The 18298-nt window shown below is 41.0% G+C and overlaps 1 protein-coding gene across 1 annotated transcript in view; it reads left to right on the top strand.

The window, feature by feature from the left end:
• The window catches only part of LOC147124777 (uncharacterized), a 42227-nt gene extending 28671 nt beyond the window's left edge, over positions 1-13556 (top strand). The window contains exon 7 of the mRNA XM_085984424.1: positions 13165-13556. Coding sequence (XP_085840550.1) covers positions 13165-13265 — 101 coding nt within the window. The 3' untranslated portion in view covers positions 13266-13556. The remainder of the gene's footprint in view (positions 1-13164) is intronic.
• The last annotated feature ends 4742 nt before the right edge of the window (positions 13557-18298 follow it).

Genomic DNA, 18298 nt, shown 5'->3' with positions numbered 1-18298 from the left:
TCAGTTCCTCACTTTGCTGTTCTTTTGCACAGCAGGGTAGCGTGGTGCGCAACTTGCGACCCATTAGTAGTTCAGCAGGTGAAGAACCACAGTCTAAAGGTGAGGCTCGGTAGCTCAGCAGGGCGAGATAAGGATCAGACTTGCTTTCTGTCGCTTTCTTCAGTAGCTGCTTGAGAACTTGAACACCTTTCTCTGCCTTACCATTTGACTGAGCATACAAAGGACTGGATGTGATGTGCTGAAAGTCATAATGTGCTGCAAACTGTTGCCACTCCTTACAGTTGAAGCACGGACCATTGTCGCTAACGGCAATCCTGGGAATTCCATGTCTGGTGAAGATGGATTTCACATGCATTATGACACTGCTTGCTGTGGTGCTTGAGAGCAGCGCCATCTCAGGATAGTTAGAATAGTAGTCAATCACTATTAGATAGTCTTTACCATTTAAATGAAAAAGGTCCATACGAACCTTTTGCCCTGGTGCTGTTGGTATGTCAGCTACTATCATTGGTTCCTTTGCTTGTTTGTTTTGGTGTTTCTGACATGTCTCACATTTGCCTATCATGTTCTCAATGTCCTTATTTATGCCAGGCCAATAAACAGTGTCTCTTGCTCTCCTTTTGCATTTTTCAATTCCGAGGTGTCCCTCATGAATCCTTTTGAGCATGTCTTGACGTAGAGCCTGTGGAATGACTATTCTGTTCTGTTTTAGTAATAGTCCACTTGCGACACTCAATTCTGACCTTATGTGAAAATATTTTGGACAGGAACCTTTTGGCCAACCATGATGAATGTTCTCTATTACTGTTTGTAATACTGTATCTTTTACTGTTTCTTCTGCTATTTGCTTTGATTTTGTGTCTGACACGGGCAGCACAGCAGTGACCATACTCACATGAACATCCACGTCTTCTTCAGTAGAGCTCACATGACTCATTGTGGGTGCTCGGGATAGTGCATCTGCTAACACTATGTATTTGCCTGGTGTGTAGATCAGTTCAAAGTCATATCTTTGCAGCTTCATCATGAGTCGTTGAATCCTTGGAGACATCTCATTCAGGTTCTTTTTTATGATGGCAACCAGTGGGCTGTGGTCTGTCTCAACTGTGAAGGTGGGAAGTCCATATATGTAGCCATGAAACTTTTCTAGTCCAACTACCAAGCCTAGACATTCCTTTTCAATCTGGGTGTATCGACACTCAGTATCAGTCATAGACCTGGAGGCATAGGCAACAGGCTTCCAATCTTTACCCTCTGCTTGTAGCAAGACCGCACCTAGGCCATCTTTTGATGCATCCGTTGACACTTTGATTCTTTTTGTTAGGTCAAAGAAGGTGAGTACAGGTGTGGTTGTCAGCACTGTTTTGAGGTTTATCCACTCTTGTTCATGTCTTTCTGTCCATGCGAACTCATTTGTTTTACGTAGCAGGTCTCGCAGACAGGCTGTCTTGGCTGACAAGTTAGGAATGAACTTTCCAATGAAGTTTATCATCCCCATGATGCGTAGCACTCCTTTTTTGTCAGTGGGTCGGGGCATTTTGAGTATGGCGTTTACTTTTTTCCATATCTGGCTCTATTCCTTTACCAGATAGATTATCTCCTAGGAAAGTGACTTCCTGGATGCCAAACTGACACTTGGCTTTGTTGAGCTTCAGTCCATTCCGGCGTATGCTCTGTAGCACTTTAGTCAGTCTCTCATTGTGTTCTTTCAATGTGGAGCCCCAGATGATGATGTCATCAACATAGACCCGAACTCCTTCCAGACCTTCAATTATGTGTTCCATCGCTCTATGAAAGATTTCAGATGCAGATATTATCCCGAAAGGCATTCTGAGGAAACAATACCTGCCAAATAGTGTGTTGAAGGTACAGTATTTGGTGCTCTCTTCATCCAGTTTTAGTTGCCAAAATCCTTGTGAGGCATCGAGCTTCGTAAAGTATCTGGCACCTGACATTTCACTGGTGATTTCTTCTCGCTTGGGAATCTGGTAGTGTTCACGTTTTATGTTTGCATTTAAGTCCTTTGGATCCATGCATATTCTTAGATCATTGTTCTTTTTCTTTACACATACCATGGAGTTAACCCAGTCTGTTGGCTCTTCGACTTTCCTGATGACTCCTAGTGTGGTCATTCTGTCCAGTTCATTCTTCAGCCGGTCACACAGGGGTGCTGGAACTCTTCGTGGAGCATGTACCACTGGCTGAGCATCCCCCTTTAGCTGGATCTTGTAAGTGAATGGTAGAACTCCAAATCCTTTGAACACATCCTGGAAATTATTCACTACAGAATCCACCGAGTCATCTGGTCTGCTTATGGCACAGTTTATACGGTAGACTCTCTTGACCAGTTCTAAGTCCTCACAAGCTTTGTCACCCAGTAGTGAATCAAGTCCTTCAGCCACAACAGAACACATGAGATGATGCACTTTGTCTTTGACTGTCACTTTAAGTCTGCATACACCTAAGCTATCTATTTTCTGTCCATTATAGTCCTTCAGTAGTACTGACTTCTTCTGTATTTTGGGCTTTTCTTTCATATTGTTAATGTCACTCATACTGATTAAGTTTGCTTTTGCCCCAGTGTCTAGTTTCAATGTAACTAATGCTCCATTTACCTGCAGTGGGATCATCCATTTGTCCTCTTTTACTGCATTAACTTTATGTTCAACATTGTTAATTCCTGAGGGCTGCACATTTTCTGTATCCTTTTTGATATTGTCACATGACACCATTCCTACAAAACATGTCTCACTTAAATCAGTGTCCTCAATTACATTAACTCGTTGCCCTTTCTTAGTTTTTACTTTTGAAAAGCATTGTTTGGCAAAGTGATTCTTTCCATGACATTTTGTGCACATTTTTCCAAACGCTGGACATTGTTTTAACTGGTGTTTGTAACCACAGCGTTTACAATTAAAATTTTCTTCCTCCGATTGCTTTTCACTTCTGTTCTGCCCATGTTTCTTCCCCTTGTAGGACACAGCACCGACAGCAGCACTTACTGCAAATGCATCATCATTGATTTCACTGAAAGTCTTGGCATGCTTTTGAGCTAGCTCGCTAGCTTGGCATATTTTCACAGCAATTTCCAATGTTAGTTCGGTTTCTCTCAACAGACATTCCCTGACTTTTTTTATCATGAATACCAAACACAATCTGGTCACGAATCATGGATGCTTTCAGCTCAGAGAAATTACATGTCTGTGCTTTCAGTTTCAGATCAGTCAAAAAGCTATCAAAAGTCTCATTTTGCTGCTGTGTCCGAGAACGGAAGATGTACCTCTCATAGGTTTCATTCTTTTTGGGAGAACAATGTGTATCAAACTTCTTTAGCACATCGTCTAATTTTTCTCTGTTCTCCTCTGGATTAAAAAGAAATGTATTAAATACCTCTATCGCCTGTGGGCCTGCAACTGTGAGCAGCAACGCTATTTTCCTTGCGTCTGGCTTCATACCGTACCCGATGGCAGCAATGTAGAGTTCGAATTGTTGTTTAAAAGTCTGCCAATTGTAGTCGACATTTCCTGTGAGTTTCAAACGCTCTGGTGGCTTCAAATTCTCCATGTCGCGTTGCACAATATTCAGCAGATCTTACCAATCCTGGTACCATGTTATGTTCATTAATAACTAGTCATTTTTATTAAGAACAGCTAGCTTTTGTTAGACACTTTATTGAGCACATGTGGACTAGGTACAGTATCTGTAGAGGCCTCCATCTTGACTGCTGCCTTGTGGGTAGCCTAGTGCATCATGGGTAGCCCACTCATATACATACAGCACCACCTAGTGTACCATTCCAGAATGACAGGTTACTGATCATTACACCCCATGCTGCCAAATCTCAGCTGATCTACCACAATGCTACCAAAGCACAAGATCACCCCAGAGCTATCAAAGCCCAGGACTGCCCTGCAGTGGTCTTATGCAGGGCAGCTTTTAAAAATGCACTTAAGTAACTTAAAGCTGATTCCTAATCATGGCCAGGAACGCATGATGGCCTTAGGCTGCCTGCCTCTTGCAGTGGCACATTTCCTCCCTGCTCTCTGCTTCCCCCATTACTGCCACCTCTCCACCACCACTACCACCCAGACCAACACCACCCCCCCCCCATCCCTGATCTCCAACCCAATCCCACTGTAGGGAAATCTGCATTCCTAGCCATGATCTTCAAGTTGCTTAAGTACAGTTTTAAAAACTATCCTACTCAGCTTAAAATACGAACATAAGAACTAGGAGCAGGAGTAGGCCATTCGGTCCTTTGAGCCTGCTCCGCCATTCAATAAGATCATGGCTGATCATCGACCTCAACTGCACTTTCCCGCCCTTGATTCCCCATGAGTCCAAAAATCTATCAATCTCAGCCTTAAATATACTCAAAGACTCAGCATTCACAGCCCTCTGGGGCAGAGAATTACAAAGATTCACAACCCTTTGAGTGAAAATTTCCTCCTCATCTCAGTCTTAAATGGCCTACCCCTTATCCTGAGATTATGCCCCCAAGTTCTCCAGCCAGGGGAAACAACCTCTCAGCATCTACCCTGTCAATCCCCTTCAGAATCTTGTATGTTTCAATGAGATCACCTCTCATTCTTCTAAACTCCAGAGAGTATAGGCCCATTCTACACAATCTCTCATCATAGGACAGCCCTCTCATCCCACGAATCAATCTAATGAACCTGTGTTGCACTGCCTCCAAGGCAAGTATATCCTTCCTTAGATAAGGAGACCAAAACTGTGCACAGCACTCCAGGTGTGGTCTCACCAAGGCCCTGTACAATTGTAGCAAGACTTCCTTACTCTTATACTCCAACCCCCTTGAAATAAAGGCCAACATGCCATTTGCCTTCCTTATTGCTTGCTGCACCTGCATGCTAGCTTTCTGTGTTTCTTGCACGAGGACACCCAAATCTCTCTGAACACCAACATTTGAAAGTTTCTCACCATTTAAAAAATATTCTGTTTTTCTATTCTTCCTACCAAAGTGAATAACCTCACATTTCCCTACATTATCCTCCATCTGCCACCTTACTGCCCACTTACTTAGTCTCTCTATATCCCTTTGCAGACGCTTTGGTCGGAATTTTGCCGGCACTTGGGGCGGGTTTGGAGGCGGGACATCCGGCAAAATCGCAAAGATTGACAGCAGGTCGGAAACCCGCTTCCAATCAATCTTCCCAAGTGTCAGGTCCCCGATTTGCGCATGGACCCGACACCTAGCGGCGGGAAGAGGATTATAGTCACTTAACTGCTTGTTACCTGGTTGTTAACAGGCAGTTACCAGGGACTTTCCAATTTTGACACTTCTGCTGCAGGCTTCCCGACGTCCGGACACCACGCAGGTAAGTGTGGCGTGTTGAGAGTCTGCTGTAATGTTTATGCATTGATGACAGCTGCAGAAGTAGTGTAAAGGATCCAATGGTGCACTGGTGAGTTTCAGAGGTAAGGAAATGTTGGGAAAATCATTTTTAATGCATTTAGACTTTTCTGTAGGTAACAAGTTTTGAAGATTAAAGTCCCCCAAAATTATTGCATTACCTTTGTTGCAAGCTCCTACCATTTCTTGATTAATATTCCGTCCAACGGTATAGCTACTGTTAGGGGGCCTATATACTACTCCTACCAGTGTTATCTGCCCCTTGTTATTCCTTATCTCCACCCATACTGATTCTACTTCCTGATCTTCCGAGCCGAGATCCTTTCTCGCTACTGTCCTTATGTCATCCTTTATTACCAGGGCTACTCCCCCTCCTTTTCCATTGTGCCTGTCTTTTTGAAACGTCAAGTACCCTGGAACATTTAGTTCTCAACCTTGGCCACCTTGCAACCACGTCTCTAATGGCTATTAGATCAAAGCCATTTATCTCTATTTGTGCCACTAGTTCGTCTATCTTGTTACAAATGCTTCGTGCATTCAGATAAAGAGCCTTTAATTTAAATGTTTTACCATTATTTCCTGCTTTGACCTTATTCTCTGCTGCACTGCTACCATTAAACTTTCTATCCCTTCCTGTCACACTCTGCTTATTTTTACACTGCTCTATTGCCTTGACCGTTCTCTTTAGATTTCTAAATTTCCCCATCTTCAGATGAAACAGTATACTAAGACCCTGTCTGCCAGCTCAGGTGGAACTTTTTGAAGAGGAGAATGGATTTCGTATGCCTAACATTCCTCCTTCATCAAACACCACCATGACCCGGGGCGGCAGGACTGGAGTGTGATTCTTGCGGGGGGTTGGAGAGACACAATCTGCTGGGTTTCTACCTCATTGAAGACGCTTCTTGGGTCTGCCGCTGTAACATTACAGAGCAACCATGGGGGCGTGTCTGGAAGTGTTCCTGGGCTACCAAAGGAGGTTCACCTAGCACAAACCTAATAGGACCAGTGGTACATATCTGCTGAGAGCAGGCATAGGTTCTGTTGTGGGCCTACTGAATTTCCCAAGAGTCATCTGTTCCCCAAGGAGAATAATTAAAAAGTGTTGCCAATTTACTTCAGCTTGATTTGAGCCTAGACCACCCTCAGAGCAGGAGGGTGCTGCTCTGAGTTGCAGTTGCTCAGTGGGGTGGATACCTCTAGTGTTTGCTACAGGTATAGGCATCTGCCCCAAATATTCTAATGACCCTCTTCTCCCTCCCCAGGATATGGCATAGAGTCAGCCCCGCCACAGTTCCATCACGCTGAATGGGTTTGTCAGATTTCTAACCTATTATCTGGCATTCATTTTGCTCTTTCCTGAGTCTTAGCTGTGTGTAAATTGGCTGGCATGTTTGCCTACATATCAACAGTAGCTGCACCACACTGGCTGTGAAGCACTTTGGGATTTCCTAAAGATGTGATACGGTATACACACACAAAGTATTTACAACACAGAAACAGGTTATTCGGCCCAACAGGTCCATGTCGATGTTTATGCTCCACATGAGCCTTCACCCACTCCTCTTCATCTCACCCCATCAACATATCCTTCTATTCCTTTCTCCCTCAAGAGTTTATCTATGCTAGTCACCTCAACTATTGACTGTGAAAGTGAGATCCACATTCTAACCACTCTCCAGTATAGTACTGAGGGAGTGCTGTAATGTCAGAGGTGCCGATGAGACATTAAACCGAGGTCCCATCTGCTCTCAGGCGGACGTAAAAGATCCTATGCCACTATTTTGAAGAAGAGCAGGGGAGTTCTCCCCGGTCCTGGCCAATATTTATCCCTCAATCAACATCACCAAAGCAGATTATCTGGTCATTATCACATTGCTGTTTGTGGAAGCTTGCTGTGTGCAAATTGGCTGCTGCGTTTCCTACATTACAGCAGTGACTCTACTTTAAAAAGTACTTCATTGGCTATAAAGCGCTTTGGGACATCCGGTGGTCGTGAAAGGCGCTATAAAAATACAAGTCTTTTTTCTTTCTCTCTGGGTAAAGAAGTTTCTCCTGCATTCCCTATTGGATTTATTAGTGATTATCTTATATTTATGGCCCCTAGTTCTGGTCTTGCCTGCAAGTGGAAACATCTTCTCTACGTCTACCCTATCAAACCCTCTCATAATCTTGAAGACCTCTATTGGGTCACCCCTTAGACTTCTCTTTTCCAGAGAAAAGAGCCCCAGTCTATTCAATCTTTCCTGATGGGTATAACCTCTCAGTTCTGGTATCATTCTAGTAAATCTTTTCACCTTCTCTCATGCCTCTATATCCTTTTTTTAATATGAAGATCACAACTGTTCACAGTACTCCAAGTGAGGTCTAACCAAGGTTCTATACAAGTTATATATAACTTCTCTGCTTTTCAATTATATCCCTCCAGAAATGAACCCCAGTGCTTTGTTTGCTTTTTTTATGGCCTTATTAACCTGCGTCACTACTTTTGGTGATCTGTGTATCTGTACCCCCAGATCCCTGTTCCTCTACCCCATTTAGACACTTATTTTCCAAGGAGTAGCCTCCTTATCCTTCCTACCCAAGTGTATTACCTTGCACTTATCTATATTGAAGTTCATTTGCCAATTACACGCCCATTCTGCAAGTTTTTTAATGTCTTCCTGTATTTTTCCGCAGTCCTCCTCTGTATTAACTACACCCCCCAATTTGCTGTCACCCGCAAATTTTGAAATTGTACTTCCAATTCCCGGGTCCAAATCGTTTATATAAATGGAGAACAACAGTGGTCCCAGCACCGATCTTTGTGGAACACCACTTCCCACCATTTGCCAATCCGAGGAACTACCTTTAACCCCTACTCCTCTGTTTACTGTTTTGTAACCAGTTTGCTATCCAATCTGCTACTTGTCCCCTGACTCCACGTGTTCTGACCTTAGTTATGAGTCTATTATGCGGTACCTTATCGAAGGCGCTTTGGAAATCCAAATATATTGCATCTACTGCATTACCCTTATCTACCCTTTCTGTTACTTCTTCAAAGAATTCAATGAGGTTGTTCATGCTTGACCTTCCCTTTTAGAATCCATGCTGACATATTTTCAGTTTCTAGATGTTATTCTGTTACATCTTTGATTAAGGATTCCATTATTTTTCTTACCACCGACATTAAGCTATAGTTCCCTTGGCTTGTTCTCGATGTATATACATGTGCAAGTGCTTTCTTAAGTCCTTTCTTAGCCAGTCTGGTTCACAGCTGGGTTTACTTAGAACAGAGGTGAGATTTCCTTAATGGGTTCAAGGATTCACTGGGCTAACTTAGGAACCTCCTGACTAACAATGGAAGACTTTTAGTATTTTAAAGTTTCTGGAGAATGGAGAGGAAGCATTCTCCTTCACAAATTTAGTTGCAAATGGGAAACTATCACCTTGAACTATCTTAGAAAAAAACCCGATAATGCTGGCTGCTTTTGACCCACGGCAGAAAGTGACAGTGACTTCACAATCTTTAAAGTTCCTGACCAAATAATAATTAAATTCTAAATAACTTGAGTTTAAGTTTACTTACAAAATTAGTAAACCTTTGTGATCTTCAGCATTTAAAAAAGCCAGTCTGACCTGTAAGTGGCCCGAGTATTCATTTCAAGAAATCAAAACAGTTAAAGGGACACACAAACCTACGCTTTAACAGCAGAATAATGAATTGCGTTACATGGTATAATTCTCCTTGTTCTTATAAAACAGTGTATCCTCTGAATTACCAGAAGCTGGGCTGCTGGAGATTTGCTAGTAATATATGAAAATTGGCAGATCTACATATACTTCCTTGCTAATAGTAAAAGTTTTAATGAATATATTAAGAGTGTGGCTAAGGGAGATGTGGGCTCATTAAAGACAGACGCAGGTGATACAGTAATAGATAACGAGGAAATGGCAGATTTATTAAACAAATACTTTGTATCTGTTTTCACAGTAGAGGAAGAGGATAAAATATCAGTGTTAGAAGGGAAACTAAAAATAAATCAAGAGGAGGAACTTTTTGTAATTGCAGTAAGAAAAATGGTAATGGAGAAATTAATGGGTCTTGGGATAGATAAATCTCCTGATGGTTTTCACCCCAGGTTATTAAAAGGAAGTAGGTCAGAAATTGCAGAAATGTTAGTTATAATCTTTCAAAGCTCTCTTGATTCAGAAATTGTTCTGTTAGACTGGAAAATTGCTAATGACACTATTATTTAACAAGGGTGGGAGAGAGAAACTAAAGAACTACATGCCTGTCAGTTTAACATCAGTTGTGGGCAAGCTACTAGAATCTGTCATTAAGGATAGTCACTAAGCACGTGAGCAAATATGAGCTGATTGGAGAGCCAGCGTGGCTTTGATGAAGGGAAGTCATGTCTGACTAATTTAGTTGAATGTTTTGAGGAGGTCACTAATAAGGTAGATAAAGGAATGTCTATGGATAATATCTATGTGGACTTCCAGAAGGCATTCGATAAGGTTCCATACAAAAGATTATTGGCAAAAATGATAGCGCATGGAATTGGAGGTAGCTTTTTGACTTGGGTTGGAAATTGGTCAGGAGGTAGGAGACAGAGAGCAGGGTTAAAGGGTATGTAATAGCAAAATACTGCGGATGCTGGAAATCTGAAATAACAGAAGATGCTGGAAGCACTCAGCAGACCAGGCTGCATCCGTGGAGAAACAGTGTTAACATTTCAGTTCTGATGAAGGGTCCCAGACCTGAAACGTTAACTCTTGTTTCTCTCTCCACGGATGCTGCCTGGCCTGCTGAGTGCTTCCAGCATTTTCTGTTGTTATAAAGGGTATGTACTCAAGATTTGGCAGGATGTGGTGTTCCCCAGGGATTTATTCTGGTGCCTCAACTTTTCACCATATTTATTAATGACTTGGATGAAGGAATAAAGCGTTGTCATCTGCAAACTTGGTTATACTCGAAATTAGGAGGGACTGTAATTCGTGGGTGCAGGAAGTTGCAAAGGGACATAGACAGAGTAAGTGAGTCAGCAAAACTATGGCAAATGGAGTTTAATGTGAGCAAGTGTGAGATCATTCACTTTGGATCTAAAAGATATATTGGAGTATTTTTTAAATGGTGACCTCCTTTATGTCAAGGAGGTTGGAATATAAAGGGAAGTTATGCTTCAGTTGTATAGAGCCTTGGTCAGATCCCATCTGGAGTACTGCGTTCAGTTTTGGGAACCGCACCTCGGGAAGGACAATTCCAAGGATATCAAGACTATTTTCTTTATCTTCCATAGAAACAGAACTTTGGCTTAATCTATTAATAAGCAACATCTTTCTAAATGGTCTGTTGTATTTCTATGCTGCTACCCTCTGGCAAGTAGGGAGACTTGTGAAAGAGTTAAAAATTTATTGGTTGAATTATCAAATGTGAACACACTGGATCAATGTAGGGCAAGCGACTGCACATCTATTCTGAAGTATTTGAGATTAATGTTTATATTCTTCTTGGAGAGCAGTCAAAGGCTGGTATTTGTCTATTTTCAGTTTCTGCCAAGTATTGAGTTCAAAGTAAGTTTGTAAAATAAAATAAGAAAAGTAAGTTACATAATGGATTACTATTTACTCCTTCAATTATCTATCACTTTAAGTTACAAGGGCAGGAAATCCAGAACATCTGTACAACAGTGGTTATTGGCTCCCTTCATCAGCTGAGACAAGAACCTCTTGTGCCTTGTCTCAGTTGATCAAGGAGTCCTATTCCTCAAAATACACGCATCATCACCTTGAACTTTTAGCATTATGACTGTTGCTAAATTTTAGTAACACTGGTTTAGAGGTTTAGTTGAGAGCCAGCAAAACTTGCATTTGAACATTTGAGATTAGGATTCAAACTCAGACCTTCAAAATAAAAGCCCAGCACTCCCCCACTAGAGCTACTGGGCCATCTAGTAAGTTCATTTTTGGTACTGTACCAGGCGTAAATTTTTATATCATACCTGTTAGTGGCTTTGAACAGTGGTATCTGTGCTAAGCAAATACATATTTGCATTTCAGACTTTGCATTGGAGAGGCCACAAGGCTGGTTTGTGAAGGAATTAGATAGCTCACTCCTACAGTAAAGATTGTTCCTCGGAGTCTGTGGTTAAGGCACATTGTAGAGTAGTAGTTTTTCACAAACTTACATTTGCACAATCCTACATTTGCAGGCTAGAATCTCCGATATGTGAATCCAGCAGCTACACTTTCAATTAGTTTCATTAGTTTCCTGCAAGGCCAATTTCCTGGCAGGTAAAAACAAACACATCAAGTCATGTTGAGCAATTTTACTCCTTGTTGCTGAGTAACATTAAAGCCAGTTTCTTTGGGAAGTCTTTGGTAAAAATGAAAGAAACACTTAAATCCTCACAGGATGAGGTGACCTTCATGCTGGAAAATTCTGCAAACCACATATACTTAACGCACACGTTACATGCTGGGAAATTCTGCAAACCACATATACTTAGAACGCACATGTTACATGCTGGGAAATTCTGCAAAGTACAATGCTGAGAAAGCACACCTGGTTGAAAGCTCTGTCCAATAGTTGAGGTAAAAATATCCAGTTGCAGTCCAGGCCTTTGAGATAGTCTGTTAGCTTGAAGTAAAATCTTTGATGGAGGTATTAAAGACACAACAGACACTTTAATGAGTAAATGTAATCGTGTTACTGCAAAATATGTATTTTTATATTTTGTTTACAACCTTACTTTGGACATTAGCAATTTCGGTTACGGAGGAAAAAATTGTATTTTTTCCCCACACAGTATTTTGAGTGATTTGATTAGTTCAACAACGTATGGCAGCAAAAGGTTACAGCAAAATGTTGATATGCTTAGATTGGGTTTCCTCGTTGTAAATGTTTACATATGAATTCTTCCATTATAAAAGTGTGGCACAAGAATTAAGGTTTGGGGACAGAAAGTGACATATGCAAGATTTTTAATAGTATAGCGGGAAAAATGAAGGATTTTGAAGTAACTAAAAAGAAAGACTTGCATTTATATAGTGCCTTTCACGACCACCGGACGTTTCAAAGCACTTTACAGTCAATGAAGCACTTTTTTTGAAGTGGAGTCGCTGTTGTAATGTGGGACTAGAATTAAAATGGAGACTGTCACAAGACCTACAGTTGAGAACAAAGTCAGATTGTTTGTGAAAAAGCACACCCGGTTGCTTAATCAGGTAAGAGGAAACTGTGTTTGTAAGAAGGGGCACAGAATATACATTGGATACAACATGAGGAGTACTTGGATATGCACGGCCTAGATAGGTTGTGAACTATGTTGCTTAAAATGGTATAATGTTCAAGATGCTCTATTGAGTATTTGAAAGTAGTTTTACTTACAGTTCTATCAGACACCTCAGGCTGGCATAAATATAGCAGGATTTTGGCAGCATTTTCAGTTTACCTATATTAACAGATGACTGCAGCGAGACAGAACTCAGTGGCTGCAGTGGTGTGCATTTACATAACAAGCTCATCAAAACTTTCAGGTTTGCGATATCAGAGACAGCCTTGACAGCATTTTACTAGTCTCTGAATTTATACCTTGGGATTTGAGCATACAAACAGTTAACAGGCTTGTTTAAATTCTGCTCTTTACTGTTTTAATGGAGGAATTAAAATTTAATGGGCTAACACCTCTGCTAAAACAGTGGAGAAAGCTTCAGCCAGATGGTTTAAGCATTCATACACTGGTATCCCACGACATAATTTCAGAGTCCTAGCATCTTTTCATGGCCTTTCTTTTTTCAATTATTAGAACCGCATTACAGAATTTTACCAGAAGCGAAGAAAAGACGACTAGCCTATGAAAAGGTTCCTGGAAGAATTGATGGGCAGACTCGCCTCATATTCTTTTAAAGCGATGTTCTGTTTTTCTTCAAGATCAGTTTTAACTTGATAGTTATGCTATGTAAATTTAAGCATTGACGGATTTAACCAACACAATGTATTCTATTGTGTTACCAATTAAAATATTAGATTATCTTTCATATGTATGCTGAACCCTTTTATGGTAATTACCATTTACATTCATGATGTTGGACCGAGGTCCAGTTTAACTTTCTCCTTAATGTCATGTTGAAGTTGTGTAAATGAAATGTAGTAAATAAATGATATGAAATTATAATCTTGTATGAATGATTGCTCCTACTTGTTCCTTAGCTGCCATTGAGGCAGTAGGTACAGAATCATTGCAAAGCTCATCCCAAAGTATTGCAGCTTTCTGTAAGCATTCCAATGTTGAAAGAAAATTCCATTCAAAACAACTTCCCTTGTTACTCAGTTTCTTTTCTTTATTTAAACAGGATATATTGCAAAGTTAGGATGGAGGAGTTTAGAACACATCTCCAAATTTGGATTCTCTCAGTCAGGCAGTCATTACAACAGGTGGATTCCAGATGCAAACAATGACTTGTCATTACATACCTTCCCAGCACCCCTAGGACTATCTACCCATTGTCACTCTTCCATTCAGGTCTTCTTGTACAATACAGCCCCACTCTCTAAACTTCTGTTCAACCATGATCAAAGGGACTGCTTGGAAATTACTAAAATAACCTTTTGAAAGAAGAATGTCCATCACTTTAAGTATTCGGGTCTCAAAACTACATGACCACCTCAATGGCACCAAGCTAATTTGTTATTATTTAGAATGAGTTTAATTTTTTGCCCAGGAACCAGGATTTTTTTTTTTTTTTTTTTAAAGCAAAATACTGCATATGCTATAAATCTTAAATAGAAATAGAAAATGCTGTAAACACTCAGCAGGTCAGGCAGCATCTGTGGAGAGGGGAAGGTACGGTTGATGTTTCAGGTCGATGACCTTTCATCAGAGCCCTGACAAATGGGCATCAACCTGAAACAGATGTTGCCTAACCTGCTGAGCGTTTCCAGCAAATTTTTTTAAATATCAGGACTGTAGTGCTGTGCTATGCCTGAGAATCGGGGAGAGATATTAGCATATCTTAGCTGCTGGGAGGGTTGGTTGGCAGAGTGTATTAGCACATTACCTGTGATCCAAACCCAAACCAGAATGAGGCAAGTTTCCTCTTACTGTTAGTTGAGTATTTGGCCACTGAATGCATAGAGAACATCACAATAAACATTCGACCCTTGCACTTCTATCACTCTACTCTGGATCAAATGTTTGTGGATTCAAGCCCAACCCCAGCATAGATTTACACACTCAGGAAATGTGGGTCATTGAGTCTGAACGACAATGTTATAGCTCCAGCTCCACCCCATTCTCCCTTTGAACACAGCTTCTTGTTGGGGGTCATAGAATTAGCCCTAAAATCTAGGCTAAAAGTTCAGTGCAGTCCTGAGGGAGTGCTGCATTACTGGTAGAGCCATCCATGGGATGAGAAGACTCTGGCTACCTGTTCTAGTGCTTCAGGTAGACAGTACAGTACCCATGACACCATTTGAAAAGCAGCAGGGAGTTCTCCTGGGGTCCTGGTCAACATTCCTTCTTCAAACATCACCTATAAAATGACTCAGCCATTCATTTCACTGCTGTTGGTGTGATCTTGCTGCATGTAAAATGACTGCAACAGCAGCAACTGCACATCAAAGTAGTTCATAGTATGTTAAGATTTGGGATAGTTCTGGGAGATAGGAGCTGAGTAAATGCAAGTTATTTGTACCTCTGACAGGGTTGGGTATAACGTGTATACAAAATGTACTTTTTGCCCTCATTGCAGCTATTAAAACTGGTCTGTGATTTGCAAGAGTTGACTGTCCTGAGGTGTAAGATAATGAACGATGAAAGGATGGCATGATGGAATAAACAATAAGCATCTTTAGTATAAGAAGCTACAGAAAAAGTTTTCGCATTGATAAGTTAGTGTGCGCTCCATAGAAGGATGATTTAAAAATACTGTGGGGGGGGGGGGGGGGAAATGGAGGAAAGAGTAATTTGTAATTAGGAAAATATTAACCAAGTGAAATGCAAATGTCATCCTTGTATTTAGATCTGATGCAAAATAATTGCCATAGTTGAGGTTTATGCATGATCTGATGATGACTGGCTCCTTTTGTTTGCTGTTAGCAATGCAGATGTGCAGTGTGACTCATACAAGGAAGCAAGTGCTTCAGGAGTGTTAAATTAAAACCTCCTGACAGCACAGACACAATTCAGTTTTGTGTTTTTTTTAAAAAGTACAATCTGTTCCATTCACATTTGTCTGTTGCAACAGGATCAATACTTTATTTTCCTCAGTACACACATATAAAAGGTTTCTCATATGTAAAGGCTACATTCCACTGCACAGCAGTCATCTTATTCTTGCCTCGGCTTCCCTGTGCATCCTTAACCCATTGGAGGTAGATTTTAATTTTGAAGCACCTGGGCATAAAACATTGCCTGGATGCAGCAGAGAGAAAAATCAGGAGGGGAAGATTGCACACCAACCTATTTCCATTAATGTAAATGGTAGGATAATTGGGCAGCCTCCAATATGGGCATATGATCCTCTCCACTTGAGTTTCCCCTGCACTGTGCCCAGGTGCTGCTGCGCACCCAAGCACTAAATCAGCCCAATACTTAACGCAGAACTGCAGTTGTTGCATCCTATGGCACGAGAGTGCTTTTTTGGGGATTGGGACACAAGTAGTGAGAAAGCAACTTGGGAAATAATCCAGTAACAAAAAAAATTCTGCAAATTTACAGCAGGCGTGTCAGCATCTGGGGAAAAAAAAACAGATTGACGTGTGGGTGTGGGCAGTTTGTCAGAAATGAGAACTGAAGAGATGCAGCCAGTTTACAGTTCTGACAACGGATCTACAGGTGTTAGACTGTCATTTTTTTCTTTTCAGATGCTGGTGGATCTTCTGTGTCTTTCCAGTAAGTTGTGTTTTTATTTCAGATTTCCACTATCTGGCAGCTTTAAGTGGCCACCTGCTGTTAGCCACTGGACCAAGTGGTCATCTGGAATGAAATAACTCTGGTATTTGTAACATGTTAGCACATTCATGTGAAATTCCTCTGTGCACCAACACATTCATCAATTCCACAAGCAGAGAACTGCACAGGCTCAGCCATTCTTGACAGCGGTTGTTTATTGTCCTAGTCACCTATCTTCATATTTTGGTAATAGAAGTTCCTACACATCAATATGTAAACTTTCTAGCCACAGTGACCTGACTTGCACTGCATGTTTTTTTACATGCCACTAAGATGGAAAAATAGGGCAATCATTTATTATGTGTTAAGGACCCACATATACATCTGGGACCAGGCTTAATGCCATATAATGTAATGGTCTCATTTAGCTGACGAGCAGCACAGGGTGGGGGTGTGGTTGTAATTTGCCCAGATTTTGCTTTAGCAGGAGGAGGAGAAGGAGGAGGGGAAAGGAGTTGGCAATGTAGCGAGCTTTCTCATCCTGACCCCCATGAGCACCTTTCTCCAAATAAGGAAACTAATTTTCTTCAGGATTCCTGTTATGGTACTAGAGGATCAAACACAATCTGTTTTTTGTTACCCAAAACTTCAAAGTTATGTATTACTGAATAAGAGTACTGTGGGCAAATTGTGAGAGACTTCATCTAAATTTTGAAACACAAAAAGGAATATTACAGCCATGAACTCTTCACTAATACATACCCAAAGTAGAAGGATGTGAATATCTATGGTAAAATCAAGGCCATTTCCTTTTCAATTGTATTTGTTATTTATGCAAGTTAGCCAAGCTACATGGCTTTAAAACTATGATAATGAACTTCCTTCAGACTTCTGACCAAACAGCAGCTGCTTCAGCTAACAACATCTGAAAGTCTCCTTGAGGAAACCAAAAATACACCATTTATAAAGAGGCACCACTGCTTTGGCTATGGGTAGTGATCATCAGTTTTTGCTTGACAACCAAGACAATTTATGTTGTCAGCTCTGAATACTAAATTTGTCCTAATTAAACTTCTTGGCTATTTAGATAGTGGTCAGATTGGAGAAGGTTTGGAAGTGACGTTCCCAGGGGTCAGTGCTGGGCCCACTTTTGTCCTCACTATCTGTAGATGTTAACCATGGCTCAGTGGGTAGCACACTCGCCTCTGAGTCAGAAGGTTGTGGTTCATAGTCCCACTCCAGAGACTTGAGCACAAAATCTAGGCTGACACTCCAGTTCAGTACTGAGGGAGTGCTGCACTGTCAAAGGTGCTGTCTTTCTAATGAGATGCTAAACTGAGGCCCTGTCTGCCCCCTCAGGTGGACATAAAAGATCCTAGGGCACTATTTTGAAGAGCAGGAGAGTTCTCCCCAGTGTCCTAGCAATATTTATTCCTCATCAATATCACAAAAACAGATTATCTGGTCATTATCACAATGCTGCTTGTGGGACCTTGCTGTGTGCAGATTGGCTGCTGCGTTTCCTACATGATATCAGTGACTACACTTCAAAAGTACCTCATTAGCTGTAAAGCACTTTGGGATGTCCTGGGGTGAAAGGCGCTATATAAATATAAGTCTTCCTTTTAAAAAAAAATAGACTTGGGTATAAGGAGCAAAATAGTGACATTTTCTGAAGATATTAAATAGGGGGTTGAACAAGTAAGGACGACCGTAAAAGACTTCAGGAGGGCATGGACTGGTTATCAGAATGGGGCTAAGTGTCAGATAATACATTCTGGGAGGAAAAACAAGGAACATACGCAGTGGGAAATTGTTGAAAAGTGTGGATGAACAGATACCTATATTTCAATAACTATACAAAAACTTTGGTAGGATACATAGACAATGAGACTATCCATATCAAAGTCTTGGAATCTAACATGCGCATATGGCATTTGTTACATATAACAATTCAAATACTTACGAAACAGATTGTTACCAAACTCCAAAAGTGATTCATTATACCACTGAATCCTTTGTATAATTCCAAATTATATATCTTGGA

The sequence above is a fragment of the Somniosus microcephalus genome, chromosome 1, assembly GCF_052327205.1.
Source record: "Somniosus microcephalus isolate GS21.2 chromosome 1, FLI_Smic_1.0, whole genome shotgun sequence".
NCBI lineage: Eukaryota > Metazoa > Chordata > Chondrichthyes > Squaliformes > Somniosidae > Somniosus > Somniosus microcephalus.
This window is presented reverse-complemented; position numbering and strand designations above follow the sequence as displayed.